This window comes from Pocillopora damicornis, chromosome 1, assembly GCF_964200805.1.
Source record: "Pocillopora damicornis chromosome 1, jaPocDami1.2, whole genome shotgun sequence".
Taxonomy (NCBI): Eukaryota; Metazoa; Cnidaria; class Anthozoa; order Scleractinia; family Pocilloporidae; genus Pocillopora; species Pocillopora damicornis.
Window position 1 is genome coordinate 10,346,642 of NC_142670.1, and position 15,592 is coordinate 10,362,233.

The window sequence follows — 15,592 nt, forward strand, 5'->3', positions numbered from 1 at the left end:
AAAACAACAATTTCTATCAATGAAATGACTTGGGATACATTTTATCCTTTCTTTATTCCAGTCAAATAGAAAGCAAAACTCAAAACAATAATTCCTAACAGCACAGAATGATTTGTAACAACATTCACTCTCTTGATTCCACATCAAATCATATTTCCTTGTTGATGAACTTAATTTCAATGCCAGCAAAATTGTTAAAATAAAGCTTTTCAATATAGAACAAAAACTTCCATTACAAATGTCATGTATTTCTCAAGTGATGCCAACTTTGTTAAACCACACAAAAACTGTGACAGTATTTACAGTTTAACTACCGCCAGCTACCTGTAATAATCAGTAACAAGCAGAATAACTACTTGCAAGTCAATTGTTAGAACCAATTTAGTAAATGCACACGTCACAACAATAATGTGAACAGAAATTTCCTTTACTCACCTTGGAGATCTGGATATACTCGGTCAATTATTCCTCTATCTTCTAGCTCCGCAACACTTCTCATTCCTTCAACTGTAAAAGGATTCCCATGCACCCACAACGATTTGAGTTTCTTCAGCAGTTTTATGGCTGGATTTAACACAGTCAAACGGTTATAACTCAGATCCAGTTCCCACAGTGCCACCATTTCACCAATAGAATCAGAGATGGTGGTTAGTTTGTTATGTGAGATGTCCAGCAATTGGAGTTTCTTCAGCTGTGTTATAGCTGGACTTAACACAGTCAACTGGTTGTATCTCAGATCCAGTCCCTCCAGTGCCACCATCTCACCAATAGCATCAGAGATGGTGGTTAGTTTGTTATGTGAGATGAGCAGCAATTTGAGTTTCTTCAGCTGTGTTATAGCTGGACTTAACACAGTCAACTGGTTGTATTTCAGATCCAGTGTCTCCAGTGCCACCATCTCACCAATAGCATCAGAGATGGTGGTTAGTTTGTTATGTGAGATGTACAGCCATTTGAGTTTCTTCAGCTGTGTCAAACTTGCGGGGAATATGGACAGCTGGTTTTCTCTTACATTAAGTTCCATAATATTATTTAGTTTTCCAACATTTTCAGGTATTGTTTTAAGTTTATTCCCTGACAGGTCAAGTGCGTCCAACTCAGTTAATTCCTGCACCGCTTCAGGCAATTCAAGCAAATCCCATTCTGACAGATTTAATGTTTTTACTCCGAAAAAACTTGTTCCAATCTTACTTCTCAGCTTTTCTTTAGAAATATGGGAATCCATGTCTTAGTAATGTAACTGTCAGAACGAAAAAAACAAGCTGTCATTAAAGGTGAGTAACTTGAACTAACTTTCTTGTGGCATTTATAATAACAATCGAACCAAAAATTGGCAAGAATGAGGTTTATAATTTAACATCTACTGAACCAAGGTAATGATTTATTCCTCGTAATACATTATCTTTGGAAGCCATCCACTCTTCAGTGTTCTTTTAAACATTTTGAGTAAAGGACCGGATGCTTATGTGTAAAGGGTCTTGAGTTATTTATATTCATCAGAAACATTTCAACTTAAATCTAATTATATAATTTTTGTGTTCATAAACAATTGCTTGAGTTATAAATGTTAACGAAAAGGCAATTATGAACGAGAAATATATTTGAATTTAAATACACTGAGTTTTCCAAGCTGTTTTTCCAAAAACATACGAATTACTACTTCCATTTCAAAATTAATATCCAACAGGAAAGAAATAACTAGTGCAAATCTATGGTTGGTTTTGTTTTCACGTGATAACCTAAGACAGTTGTAAATAAACCAAAGCATGAAAATGGAGTTTTGTTGGAGTTTTGTAAATAAACCAAAGCATGAATGATTTCTAAGCTGTAGATATCAGACCAAGTTGCTAATTTTCAGACCTGTTGTTTGATTTTATCCTCTGTAAGCTATTTTTACTTGCAATTAACAGAGTGAATTCATCAGAAAATGGTCCTAGTCATTTAATAAAGACTGATTGGATAAGTCCTTCTCACTGACATATTCACTGTTTTGATACCAAAATAATCAGAATGAGAGCTCTTTGTTTTGTTTGGTTTTTTTTTTTAACAGAGTTTGTCTAGCAGCATGATGGTTTTAAGATTACAATTTTCAATTGAAGACATGTTTTGCATGAAATATCATCCAAATCACCCATAGTTGCTGTACTCATTATGTTATGTATTGAATGCTGTTGATGAAATCAAAAAATAACAGAGTAGAGAAAACTGGTTTTAATTTCTTATTCATGTTTATCAAAAAAAACCTTAACTAAGAAGGGAATGTGAAAAGAAAAAGTATATATCAATGAACTGAGGATAGTGATAAAGAACTCAATTGGTACTAAGCAGAAAAATGAGGAATTGAAAAAAGTGTCCATAATTAGAACTGGCCACCTATGAGAGTGTCCATTAGCAGAGAGTTGTCTGTAAAATAAATTAAGATCCTTCATTAATTAACGAATGTATCAAGGACTGTCTCCAAACCTATACAAATTGTGTCTGGTTTCTTGAATATTTAATTTTCAGCAAAATGAATTCAAGTTAAAAATTTTACAACTGCAGTCATTAACCAACATCAAAACTCATGTGTAACATGTTTATTTAACCCTTCACCTTGCATGGGTGACCAATACAGGAATTCTCCTTACAAAATATCAACACAACTAACATGTCATGCCTGTGGAAGTGGAAAGAACGCATCATGTGCACACACTGTTGTCCTGGATTTTGCCGAGTTAATTGTTGTTGTTGTTTTTTTTATTAAAATGTATAAATGTATAATGCATGTCTAGTTTCTTTCTCCAATTTTTTTATATTGTGATTAATTGATAACAGTCGTCTTATTTGTTAATGAAGAACATTATTACAAACAGAATTGGACAACGGGAAGTCCGGTAAACAACCATGGCAGAAACATGGATGACCGTGGTCTATCCATGGTCTTGACGCCGGAGTAATAAGCGATTATTGAATGAGGTTGAGCATGATGTCAAAAACTGAATGAAATAATTGTTTTATTATAATTTTTGAGGCATTCAGCTATTTTGAGCATCTCTCTAGGTTTGCAGAAGGTTAAGAACACTAAACTCTAAGGTCTTGGAAACTAGGCAGACATTGATCTCAAGAAGATAAATGCAGTATAAGCCTCAGATATTGCATTTTATCATGTCAACTTCACACACTGTTCTACACTGATTGAATGCTCTTGACCGATCAGCTTTTTCATTGTAAATCTTGTGTATAATGATCAAAATTATTGAATATGTGAAGGAAATTTTTTGTTCTTTTTGCAAACAAGAGACAACTGGCCATTTAATACTGGAATTGAAATTTTTTGGCTTGCACATTACAAGTATGATGTGGTTACTTATACATATTAATGAGAAAGATTCTTGATTAATCACAAAGAACTGATTTTAAAGGTCTCTAAGAATTTGAATTGTATCTTTTCATTGTCAGTGGTTCCCCTATACCCCTTTGTAAAACTCAGTCACATAAAAATATTTGGCATTTTCACATATCACGGATAATATCAAAGTTTTTTCACGTTCATGCCTTTGAGACATTTCACATGAAAGTAAGAGACCAAATTCCCTGACTAAATTTTTAATTTTCCTTGTCTTGAACAGTCTTAAGTGACAAATGATGACAGAATGTCTTATATTATTTGTTCAAGGAACATTAGAGGTCTGTTTTATGACTTCTATTAATCCATGTAAAGTTCATATCCTGTCATAACCCTGGTCAAAACTTAACCACTACTGTTCGAGAATAATACATTTTTAAAACCATCAAAAAGCTGGGAATTCATCGTGCAATACAAAATAGGTCACGAATCACGTTTAATTCAGTTCTTCATTCACGGGTCACGTTTAAATAAAAAAATTACTTCACGTGGACCTAAAAAGATCTTATTATCTTTAATCACGATTCAAGAAAAGGAAAAAAAATTAATTCACGATTCACGAGGAAAAAAATCGCCCAACTGTGTTTCACATAAATAGTATACGGGACCCTCTTGTCAATCACTGAAGCAGACAGCGAGCAAGTTTAATTTATTTTATCAAATACCTGACATACCTGCATTTAGATCAAAGCAATCAAGCATCAATTTGGTTACTTTACAGATTCAAGAGATTTTGAGTTCGTCTCTAACTTCTGTCTGATGAAATCAACTACACTCTATGGAATTAAGCGAGTATTTTGTCATAAGTTCAAACACTTCCATTGCTTAACGCGAAAAACTGAAAACTGAACAACTACCAGACAGAAGGATTAATGATCAGAGCTGATTGTCTTCAAGACGATCAGAAACAGTTTGTCCCTTTATTCTTTCCATTTCTGAGAGAATCTTCAATCAAAACTTCCCGTTAAGGCCATCTTAACTGACAATCACTGTTTTCCTTTTCCCTGTTGCTGAGAGTTTGTAACTTTAACTCGTCTCATTCAGAAGGCTGACTGAAGGCGCCTTTGTTTTACTTTATCAAAATCGTTATGTCTTCGTGCTTTGCATTTGACGAGTGTCGCTAAAGTTGAAATTATAATAGATCAGAAACCCACACACTCAAAATACAAAGGGAAACCAGCGAATATTGGAGATATCAGAAAGTTTGTGTGAACTGACAGAAATGGCGGCAGAAGCACTTCAGGGGAAATGACTTCAGTTCGATCGAGCGGAGAGTGTGAGTTCTTGGCAGAATTATTTCTGTTCGCGTCGCAAGGCTACACTTTACAAGTGAGCTAAATTCATATCTATATGGTACATAATTCTTACCTCAGCAGTGTGAACAAATCCTGCATTGAACAAACGAAAATCCAAATACAGATCGCTGACAATCTAACGTCTCTGCTCAAATGGACACTCCTTAATTCACACAATTTATTTAACTCCCTCCACAAAATATTTCAGGCTTCTCAAACGTCACGCGACCAACGGCTTGTTTACATTCAGTTACCGTGCCGAAAATAGCACGGTAAGTAAATTATGACTGATTATGCAATTGAAGCCATGTGGTTACTCAGTAGTTGTCACGCAAGGTACGGCTTCGTTGAATAGTGCTCTCGCTGTAGACGCTGTCCTTCCGTTGACATACTTTGTTTGGTGCTGGATTCTTATGTAATCTTTAGGCAACCAATTAAAAAAAAAAAAGTCAAAACAGCCAACAAGCTTACATCCCCAAGTGTAACGTTGCGTAAATTGAGTATTTCAGGTCTCCTAATTCTTACACTGTTTAACTATGACTCAAGTAGCGTTATTTCAATTTAGGTAGCGACACTTTTAGCAACAGATCAAGGACAACAAAAGGTCCTATGATGAAAATGTTATTTATTGTAACAAAAGGCTTTCTAATGTAATCGAAATAAACTTTCAAGGGAGAGTTAATACAAATATGAGGAAAACATAACGTAGTAATATTCTTCAAAGTTGATAAATATTTGAATAAGTGACGAATGTGATAGCCGATAAAGAAACTACTTCCAAACCTAAAAGAACTCGACCAACAATTTCGTTTTGTTTAATACCACGTACGATGTCGGGATTCTGATGACTTTTCAACGCAACAGCAATTCATATCGTTCCCCTTATAGGACTGACTTCAGCTGTTTAGATATGATATTATCATCCTGTCAGTCATTCGCGGGCGATGTTCTCCGCGTATTTTTTGTCAAATCGAGTAAGGAACTCATCAGGATGCCAGAAAAGTGTGCGTAAGCTCCATAGTAATCTCCTGATAATTATTTTCTGCTTTACTGCGAGTATCACCGCGACCGTATCTTGAGAAGTACCATCGCCAGGTAAGGGACGTCATCATATCTTATCGTTCAAGGAGTTATCTCCACAAATATCTTCATTTGATATGATATTCAAATCTATCCCTCTCTTTTTTAACTGCCACGGATGGATGCTTTAATTTTGGAGGCAGCTCATTCAATTTCTTCGAAATAAACGGTGTTTGACGCCTTGTCCTCACGTAGCGCTTTACCCATAACTATATATCATAGTCACAGCTTTCCCTTTCCATGAATAGGAACTTTATCGCTTCCTCGGCGAGTACTTTCAAAATATATCTGTGAAAGGAAAGTTATCGGTTTCACCGAGAGTTCGATTTTTCTCGATGTGGCGCACATATATCCCTACCGCTCTTTTGTTGTGTTTAAACAAAGAACAACTTTTTTTTTTTTTTTTGCAAGTTGATTGTTTCGCAGAAACAGCAATTCTTTGTAAACAAGCTCTAAAAAAAGAAAGCCCAAGAATCAATGAATAAAGTATTAGCAGAGCTACTAATCACCACTCCGTCGGCAACGGATGGATCTTCGCCGTTTAACTAGGCCGAACTTTGCGAGTTACACCTGCCCGGCGATGCACGATCTGGTAGCCACCATCCTCGGACGATATCGTCGTCACATTCTCACCCTGCTCCGTAATTAATGTTTCTGTCAGCACTGTCCAGAACTTTGTAGTCCGCACACTCTAATTTGAGAAATGAAGAAAAGAGACAAAGCTTGATGACGTTTGGGCATGCTTCCAGCTCGATCCTGAATCCATAGCAACAGTGGATACTTGCTAAGATGGCGACAAATAAAAATTTTTTAGATGTTTTGGTAACCAATAATCAGTTGGATATCTTTGAAGTAGACGACTATCTCTTAGCACCGACCAGCACAAATTTCCACACAGTGGAAGCGCAATCTGCTTAAACTGGTATTGCTGTGAGAAAAAGGAAGTGATAAAATATGGTGTTCACGGAGTATTTTGGCCTCCAATTAAGGAACGGTCTGTGGCGAAACTTTTAAGCTTGCACTATCTACTTGTTTTCACTGAGACATGTACACATCATCAAACCGCGCCGCTGTTCAATTTATTCAAGATGATGTTATGGTTTTAGATCCAGGCCAATGCAAGTTCGTGACAAGTGCAAAAGTTGTTCAGCTCTATAACAAAAATATACATGTTTGTCAGAAGTCTTGACCCGTAATGCCTAGGTGGAGGACAAGGAGCTGCAAAGAAAGTGAAAGTTGTCCTGTATTGGCCATTATTTTGTTGGTAAGTAAAGCAGGTGCCTCTATGTTGGTGTGTAACTTATAGTTGATTTTAATCTAGGGAAGGAGATGAGTGTTGATTGACAAAGAAAAACAAAGAATCAACGACACTATTATAAATTCACGGAGGACGAAGGCAATTGAAATTAATGAGTCATAGATAATAATCTGATGAGAAGCAAAATTTGCATGAAGTTAAAGTGAAGGTAGTGTTTAAGGGCTTTCAAATAACTACGAGGAAATGGTAGAAAAAGGAAATTAAAAAAACAAACAAACAAAGAAACAAACAAAAACCAAGGAATAAAACGAAAAAACAACATTATAGAAAAAAACAAACAAAAAAATACGAAAACAGGGGAAAAAACAAAACAAAAAAGACAAAAACTAGGAGAAATATTAAATAAAATATTAAGATAAAAAAAAATTCCCTAAATATCGCAAAAGGGAGGGGCCATTTATCTCGGTATAGCTCCGGTTATTTTTGCCGCGGGGTAAAACAGGGAAAACGTTTATCTGAATTTCTCGTAAAGCGCGCTGAATTTAAAACTAAAACTATGCACACATCGCATTATATTACAATTTTGCAATATTGCTATAAATTATACATTGGTGAAACAGGAAGACGATTAGGTGACTAATTCCGAGAACACTTTCGTGACGTAGAATTAAATGACTAGAACACATCCAAATACGTCGCTAGACACTTCAATCTCCCTAATCATTCTAAACAACATATGACAGTTAGCGGCCTTTCCTTACATCTAGATAATTCGGAGAGCCGTAAAACGCTAGAACAAAAACATATCTTCCAAATCGGCACTCTTAATCGCCACGGTATCAACGAGCGCTTTTCATTCAACTAATTTATTATTGTTTTCCCGTCACTACAACCCACAACTCCTCCAATCGCTCTGACGAAGGGCTAACGCTCGAAACGTTAGCCTTTTAACTCTTTACAATGGCCAATTTTCGTTTTCGACTCACTTGTTAACACTAAATTACCTGCTAAACTCTCCCACCGAAGCAGCACCAGAGATTCTTTAAAAACTTACCCTCCTTAAAACTAAGCACCTATGGTTGGTTATAATATTCTAGTATTTGAATATGTTTAAACTTCCAATTGTGTTCTTTCCCACCGCATAGATTAATGCTGACCAGGACGTGCAGCATAGGTGTCGAAAGGTCGTGATCAATACACGATTGATTAGCCTGACTCTTTCATCGTGAGACAAACGATTAAACTTTCATTTATCTTAACGTATTCTTTTTTTTTGTTGTCGCTGTCTTGTGTGTTTTTTAATAGTACTAGTCAATGAAGCTTGACGTATCTATTTTTCTCACCATTGCTCCTTTTTAATAACATGGAGTTCAAATGAAATGGCTTGGAATGGATGGAGTTTGAGCCAGGCCGCAGTGTTACAGAGCGGTGCGCGGTGTCACGGTGTTTCGGGTATCCCTGAATTTTGGGCTAAGATTTTTAATCTCCCACAAGAAACAGGGTAAAAAGTTATAACTGGAAAATTTTGGAATGTCGTCTTACCTTACCATAATACTAAAGGTAGATCGATAGAATTTCGGGGGACAACCCTATCTACTTTATTTAGAGGCTTGGTAAAATGAGACTGAAATTTAGGTAGCCTAAAGTATGATGAGCCGATGCAAGATTAACAGTGGAGCGGACGTGCATTTACGAAGTATCTCTACAAAAACAGAAGTAGATAATTTAAAACGATCTGGATCATAGCATAATTAATTTATCGATATAAATTCTCTTTTACTTTTACCTGATGCAAGCTTTAAAGTAACAGTTGTAGAAAGAGGGTTCAAAGGGGATAACCGTTAGCCATAAAACGGCCAAAAAATTTAGCCGTCAGACGTAAAAAATTGACAAATTTTAACCGTTAGTCGCAAGAAAAGTTTACCGTAAAAAATACATCTGGTGGAAACGATGGAAAGGTGTTAACTGTTAGCCGTAAATTGGCCAAAATTTTAACCGTTAGCCGTAAAAGCCATAACCCCATTGAGACCTGATGGGTTATTTTCTTCAATTAGTCAAAGGAGAAAAATTCTTTTTATGCAAAGACGTCTACAAAGTTTTGGAGAAAAAAGGGAATAATGTGCACGACAATTGTGATAAGTGACCGTTTTGCGGCCAAATTAGCGTTATCGCGGAGCCCATTTTCCAAGTCCAACCACCAGATAAATTTAAAAGAAGTAAGAATGCACTTCCGTTTAAAAGCTGCAGGAGAAGGGAACTATATACCAAATAAAAGTATAAAGGAATGAAAAATTTAGTGAAATAAGAGTCAATGATTAAATTATTTTGGATGGGGAAGTCTGGGTATTGGCGACATCTTATGAATAAACTCACAGTAAAGGAAAACATTCACCTTAGCGGTGCATAGTCTTACAGGCATTTAAAGAAGCGACGAGGCTGCTTCATAAGACTGGACATAAATATTGATACACAGGACTAAATTTATGCAAAAAACATGACAAATTACTCGACATAAATTAAGTAACAATACACAATGATATAAACATGAACTTCAAGTACACAAAGTAACTAATAAAACATACAAACACTCACAGGTAATTAAAACCTAGACGTGATACACACGGAAAATGGTATGACAATAGTTTCTCAGTAATGATAGTGATAATATCGGTAACAATGATAGTGACAATAGTGATTAAACTCAAATGAGGTTGATCTTTAACTATATGTATGACTAAGGAGCATCGACCTACCGGAAGTCAATTCGCGGTTAAGTGGTGTCGTGATACTGGAAATCTGAATAAACCGTCCCTCTTGATGTGAAAATGTAATACCGGAAGTCGATTTTCTAGAAGTAGAAACTGTTCCTCAACCTGCTACGAGGTAAAGTTGAAAATGTTGTCGAATCGACTCTATTCGAATGGAATGGGACGATTCACCTCTTCTTAAGTCATACTCTAATGCTGTTTGCCAAAGATTTAAACAATAATTAAGATAACAATTGAGTGCCGGAATAGGCTCTCTGATGGACCAAGTGATACAACGGAACCATATGTACCAGTTTATTTACTTATTTATTTATGTTTTTATTCGGGACTTTTTTAAAATATCGTAAATGTTGAGCAGTAAGCTTCTATCATTTGTTATTTTTATTTACTGAGCAACACTTACACTTCACTGCACGTGATATTTGTAGAAATAAAGTCTAGTTGTGAAATAGCCACTAAATTGTCTCACTGACTGATACAATTCCTCTGTAGTGCACCAGCAAAGAGGATCATACAACATCACTTGTAAAGATAAATTTCTATTCGCTATAGAAAATTGAATTCCACAAACTCAGTATCGAAGGAAAAATCTTCGTTTTGGGGCTGGGCAAAACATCAGATTCGCGGAAAGGATGAAAAAACAAAGAAAATATAAATGCTCTAGACTTAATCATTATTAATAATCCCTTGATAAGGTTCAATAGAATGGTTTGAATCAATATTAAATATTTATGCAATATGAGAGATAAAGGGAAACCGGGTTCCAGTCCTTAGCAGATTACCCGCCTGTGAACTCAACCAACAAGGCAATTGACCGCCAACCCAGTTACAGGCCTTACAACAATATATTTTTCACAAATTCGGCTCACTTTTTTATCTGTCTTTATTTCACAAATTTGATCACATTTCTATTATTATTACTATTTGTCTTTATTTCACTAAAACACAATAAGTTGCAAATGATTTATTGAGGCTATCACAACTGCTATGGGAATTTAGAGCTTAGCACTGATTTGTGATTTAAAGCTAAACATGGATTCATTGTTAACAAGGCCACAGACGAAGAAAAAAAAACCCGCGAACGACTGGGTTTAAGGGAACAAAGGTTGATATCGGACGTCAATATACTTAAAACGTAGGCAAGTGTTTGCAACCCTTCGCCTTATTCGTTATTTACATTTAAAAATTTGATCATTTTATTCACCAATTTGCCGGCTGATTAACATTTTTCCCCATTAATCTGGTTGAATAATGTAAAAGAAATTTCGTATCCTAATTTCTTCGAGGAAAAAAATTTTCTGCGAGTTTAAGAACTATGACTACCAATACCACTTTCATTTCACAGCCACAAAAAGATCCTTGAGGATGAAATGAGTCGAAAATTTTCGGAGTCCACAAGAAAAACGCGCTTCGTATTGTTTTCATTGACAGTCTAGTCAGCACCACAGTAGCGCAGGTGACAGGGATGCACTGAAGGCGTACCACTGATGTAATACACAAAATATCCATTGCAATTCCTTACTTGGATGTTGATGGACCAGACGCAGCATCCTCCTGACCAATTAAAGCAGACCTGCCTGGTGACTATACCCTCGCTCACTGTAGGATGAACCCCGTTTAACCAACCAGTTGCATGCGTTCCACAGCGGTGAGTTGGAACACATGTGGCAGCCATTTTATTTCCGGCTGCCCCCTGGAAACGAAACCATTTTGGACCGAGTGTATTGTCGCATAAACCAACTCCGGTGAACGTTTCTTTCCTGTTAGCTTCCGTAAGACTTGCAGGATTTTGACATTCTGAGAGAGATAACAGATAAATGCACAGCTAAAGAGTTATAGTGATGCTACCTCATTGTTGTTTCAGTTCATTTCTTTCATTTTCATTTGTCTCCTTGGTGTTTTACGTTTCTTACATAGCTTTTTAAATACTCTTTAGGAGATTCAATGGCTTCAACACAGTTCGAAATGATTGACAACATTCTTGTTTCATGCATTTTATCAGTTCATTAATCTGTTATTAAGATATTTTCTCCTCTGATCATGTGCGTGGGAAAGAGCTTTGAACCTCAATTCGAGTAAAATTATCATTCTTATTTTCTTTGAGATAAAATATTTACATGTACGGCTCACGACTCACTCTTCTGAATCATTACCCGCCCTAATTTCTAAAAAATAAAGAAGAGCAATCTTCAGTGAAGCATCTAAAGTCAGACGAAAATATCTGAGATAGTATGAGATGAAAAAAAAAATGCTAGCCTCTGCAATTGTAAGTAAAATGATTTCACATTACTTTTAAAAGAAAAAACCACCAACCGGCTGACTGCACATAGCAACTTGTTCTTCCATCCCCTACGTAACCAAGGTTACAAGAACAGTTGTACGAACCAATGGTGTTAATGCACGTGGCTGTTACACGAAGGCAAGTGTGAACACCAGCTGTGCATTCATCTATATCTGGGAAATATAAAAAGTTATCTGTTCACACTGAACAGTTCATGGATTAGTCTTTTCTAGGTAAACAATTTTTATCATCTCCTAATGCAAAACAAGGTAACTAAGATGAAACTGGTTTTAAAAAGTCCAATCCGCAGAAAGGCTATTTTCCTTAAGGGATACAAAAGAAGTTCCTTCGGAATTGATTTTATATATTTGTCATCTGGAAAAAAAACTATTTGACTTTCTTTATCTTAGTTATGAAACAATTTTATCATTTGTGCGGTTTTTAAAATATCAAACATCCGCATGGATGCTGATGCTACTGATAGTCCGTAATTAAGGAAGTCGATCAAGAGGAACATGGTGGAAGAAATCTGAGAGAGAGAGATGACGAACAAGTACTGAACATGAAGTGAACTTGTACGACGAGCAGTTTATAAAAATGAGCATAGTTCTCTAACAAGAGGCCTTCTGTGTGTCCCACACAAAAAGAATAAGTAATTTCAAAAGTAATCTGTACATAATGTCCTTACCTACACATTCTTTGCCACTTCTAGTGAAACCAGAATGACAGGAACAGTAATAAGAGCCGTTGGTATTTGTGCAGTTTGCATTAGAACCACAAATATGGACGTCAGCACTACACTCGTCAACATCTGATGAGGCAAATTGCGAAAAAATCATAGACGTAGCATTTTATATTTTAAAAAAGTACGCTCTCAGAATGAAAGTTCCACATTCGCAAGTTTATTCATGAAACACCTCTGAGACTTCGATACAGATTCAAAGGTTATGGTAGCATCACCTTTTCATTCAATTTTACTTTTTCTTCAAAGCTGACGTTAAGAGCGTTAGCCCTTGGTCATTCGCTCTAACGACGGCTAAATTACCTTGTTATACTCTCCCACTGACGTAGCTCAATAGTTTCATAAACTTACCCCCCACTCCCCTCCCCCGGAAACAGTTGCCTAAAACGAGAGGTTTCAATACAGCTAAACTTACCTTCTGTCTCCATATCACACTGAGCAAGTAGGGATTTTCCATTAACAATCGAATTCAACCAATAGTTGCCACTGATTGCGTGACCTTCACTCAACTTGATTTCTCTACATGTCTCCGCAGGCAGCTCAGGTATGGAACCGAGAGGGACTGGAAGAAAACAACAGAGGGATCAGAATTAAAAAAAGAAACTGGCTGGCTCCCCAGGGATGAAGAATAATGTCTCTAAATGAGGGTCTCAATGGGTTTAACCATTAGCCGTAACACAGCAAAAACAATTTAGCCGTTAGGCATAAAAAACCAGTAAGCAGTTGTCGTGCTCGTCGTAAAAACCAGTTAGCAGTTGTCGTAAAAGAGACAGCCGTTAAAGTTTTGCTTTAAAACATAACGGAAAAAGAAATGGCTAAAATTTTAACTTTCAACCGTAAAAAAACAATCACCTTAATAAGGCCCTCCTAAAGAAAGTGTTCAAAGAAAAATAACAGGGAGAGGAAAAAGCCCACATTATGTATTTTACGTTAAATTATACAAAAAGCTTTTATAATGAACTGCTGTGCCACGCCAAGATATGCACAGGGATCCGGTCTTCTACTCGAGTGCCTTGCTAGCATATGGGTCCATGTGAGACCACGGAATACGCCAACGGTTCTTTCTCTTTTGTAGTTTAGTCGACTGTAGTTTCTGGAGTATGTTAAAAACAAAAAGCAATAACTCACCCCTATTCTTGTCTCGTGTAAGATAATATCGGAATGAATCTGGCACAAAATGCTCAGGTTTGGCCTTATTAGTGCGGTCATTCAACTCACAGCTATCTTCCCCTATTACGTAGTTCAGGCTCTGACACCTCACGTCATCCCTACAAGCATGTAAACACTCCATTGCGCTAGACTTCTTCATCGTCTTAAAACTGTGTCTCGTTAACATCATGCCGAAAATGGAATATTCCGTTCCACACTGTTCAGCGGTTATTGCAGACAGCAGGTGGACGATAGATAAAGATGCAACGGGAAGAACCATCCTTAGACCAATTCGGCAAATCATTTCACTGCAAATAACATTCGACCAGAAATATAGTCCTTTCGAGTGGCTGATATTTTATAGAATTATGCCAAGAGATGGGGGAGTTTTAAAATAGCACTCAAAATCATGTTGTTTCTTATGGTAATTTTTCAATGCAAGTGACGTCATAGTTACTGACGGGTGTGCACTTCAATTTGCCTGATTGGTGATAACTTCGCGGTCGTCCGATTTTGTTAATCACTCGTGTGATTACAGACCGAATTGGACTCCACTCGGTCCTGTTACCTTTATTAATCGGATAGCAGGTACAGGAAAGGGTTCCCACAAGTGCCTGAGTCGACACAACATCAGTATTTATCGAAGCTAAAGACTAATGATGTCATCCATGATTGAAACTTAAAATAATACAAAATTTAAGCTACAAACTTATGGGTTTATCACATGAAGCTTCCGAAAGTTTTGGGAAAGAAATGATAAAGTGTACCTTGAAGTAACAGTCAAAAGTACTGAGGAGAAGGGAAGAACCCAGATTAGTGTTACATTCTCAATCTAACAATGATCGAAATCACTTTTGCAATGCTTGTGCAAAATCCGAAGGCTCTCCAGCGCAGTTACGGCTTATTGGTAACATTAGCCATGTTTCTAAGCTAACATATTTCTTCTGATGCTCTGACTAACAAAAGGAATCACTGAGTTCGCTATGCTTGATAACAAACATAAAATAAAAAAATTTAAAACACAGCGAACGCTATGGCGAAATTATTTAGTGAATGTAAACCTGAAAACGCCAACCTTTCACCGATGAGCAGAATTTGGCCAAGATCTTTCTGTAGAAGTAAATCCCTTTAAAGTTGGATATCTGTTCGCAAAATGAGGTTTTATCTCGATCACAACCGTTACGCATTATTGAGAATTGCAAATGAATGGCTTGAAAAGCTCACAAAGCCGAAAGGGTTACAAAAAAAACTAATCTCAATCAATATTTAAGAACATAATTAAAGTGCCTGAGTCGACACAACATCAATATTTATCGAAGCTAAAGACTAATGTTGTCATCCCTGATTGAAACTTAAAATAATATAAAATTTAAGCTACAAAATTATGGGTTTATCACATGAAGCTTCCGAAAGTTTTGGGAAAGAAATGATAAAGTGTACCTTGAAGTAACAGTCAAAAGTACTGAGGAGAAGGGAAGAACGTAAATATTTCTCTTAAAATGGTATCGTTAGCGTTTTGCCAATTGAAGCTGTGCAAAGAATGTTATATTAAGAGATAAATTTAAGGTGGGGGCGGGGGGAAATGAGAATAGCACCGTTAGAATTATGTTTAGTTAAGTTAAACCGAAATAAAA

At 36.4% G+C, this 15,592-nt stretch overlaps 3 protein-coding genes across 6 annotated transcripts in view; 1 reads left to right on the plus strand and 2 right to left on the minus strand.

Annotated features, from left to right (window-relative positions):
• LOC113679774 (uncharacterized) overlaps nt 1–15,592 on the plus strand; it is an 88,785-nt gene that overhangs the window by 59,312 nt on the left and 13,881 nt on the right. The gene's annotated exons all lie outside the window — the stretch shown is intronic.
• LOC149051899 (uncharacterized) overlaps nt 1–15,592 on the minus strand; it is an 80,264-nt gene that overhangs the window by 9,852 nt on the left and 54,820 nt on the right. For 2 of the 3 annotated variants that reach the window (XM_089197566.1, XM_089197518.1), the window contains exons 1-2: nt 4,754–6,818; nt 436–1,240 (exon numbers count right to left, since the gene is read on the minus strand). In XM_089197566.1, coding sequence (XP_089053692.1) covers nt 436–1,225 — 790 coding nt within the window. In that variant the 5' untranslated portion in view covers nt 1,226–1,240; nt 4,754–6,818. Of the gene's footprint in view, nt 1–435; nt 1,241–4,753; nt 6,819–15,592 lie in introns of those variants that run through there. The other variant, XM_089197478.1, reaches the window with a different exon arrangement.
• On the minus strand, nt 10,652–15,171 carry LOC149051900 (uromodulin-like). 2 transcript variants are annotated; one of them, XM_089202525.1, is made up of 6 exons: nt 15,034–15,171; nt 13,938–14,266; nt 13,225–13,371; nt 12,756–12,878; nt 12,100–12,240; nt 10,652–11,583 (listed from the first exon to the last, which is right to left on the minus strand). In XM_089202525.1, the coding sequence occupies exons 2-6, from the start codon at nt 14,260–14,262 to the stop codon at nt 11,219–11,221; spliced, it is 1,101 nt and encodes a 366-aa protein (XP_089058651.1). In that variant the 5' UTR covers nt 14,263–14,266; nt 15,034–15,171; the 3' UTR covers nt 10,652–11,218. The 2 variants fall into 2 exon arrangements, with proteins under 2 accessions (XP_089058651.1, XP_089058686.1); XM_089202560.1 differs by lacking the exon at nt 12,756–12,878 and having other exon boundaries at nt 15,034–15,147.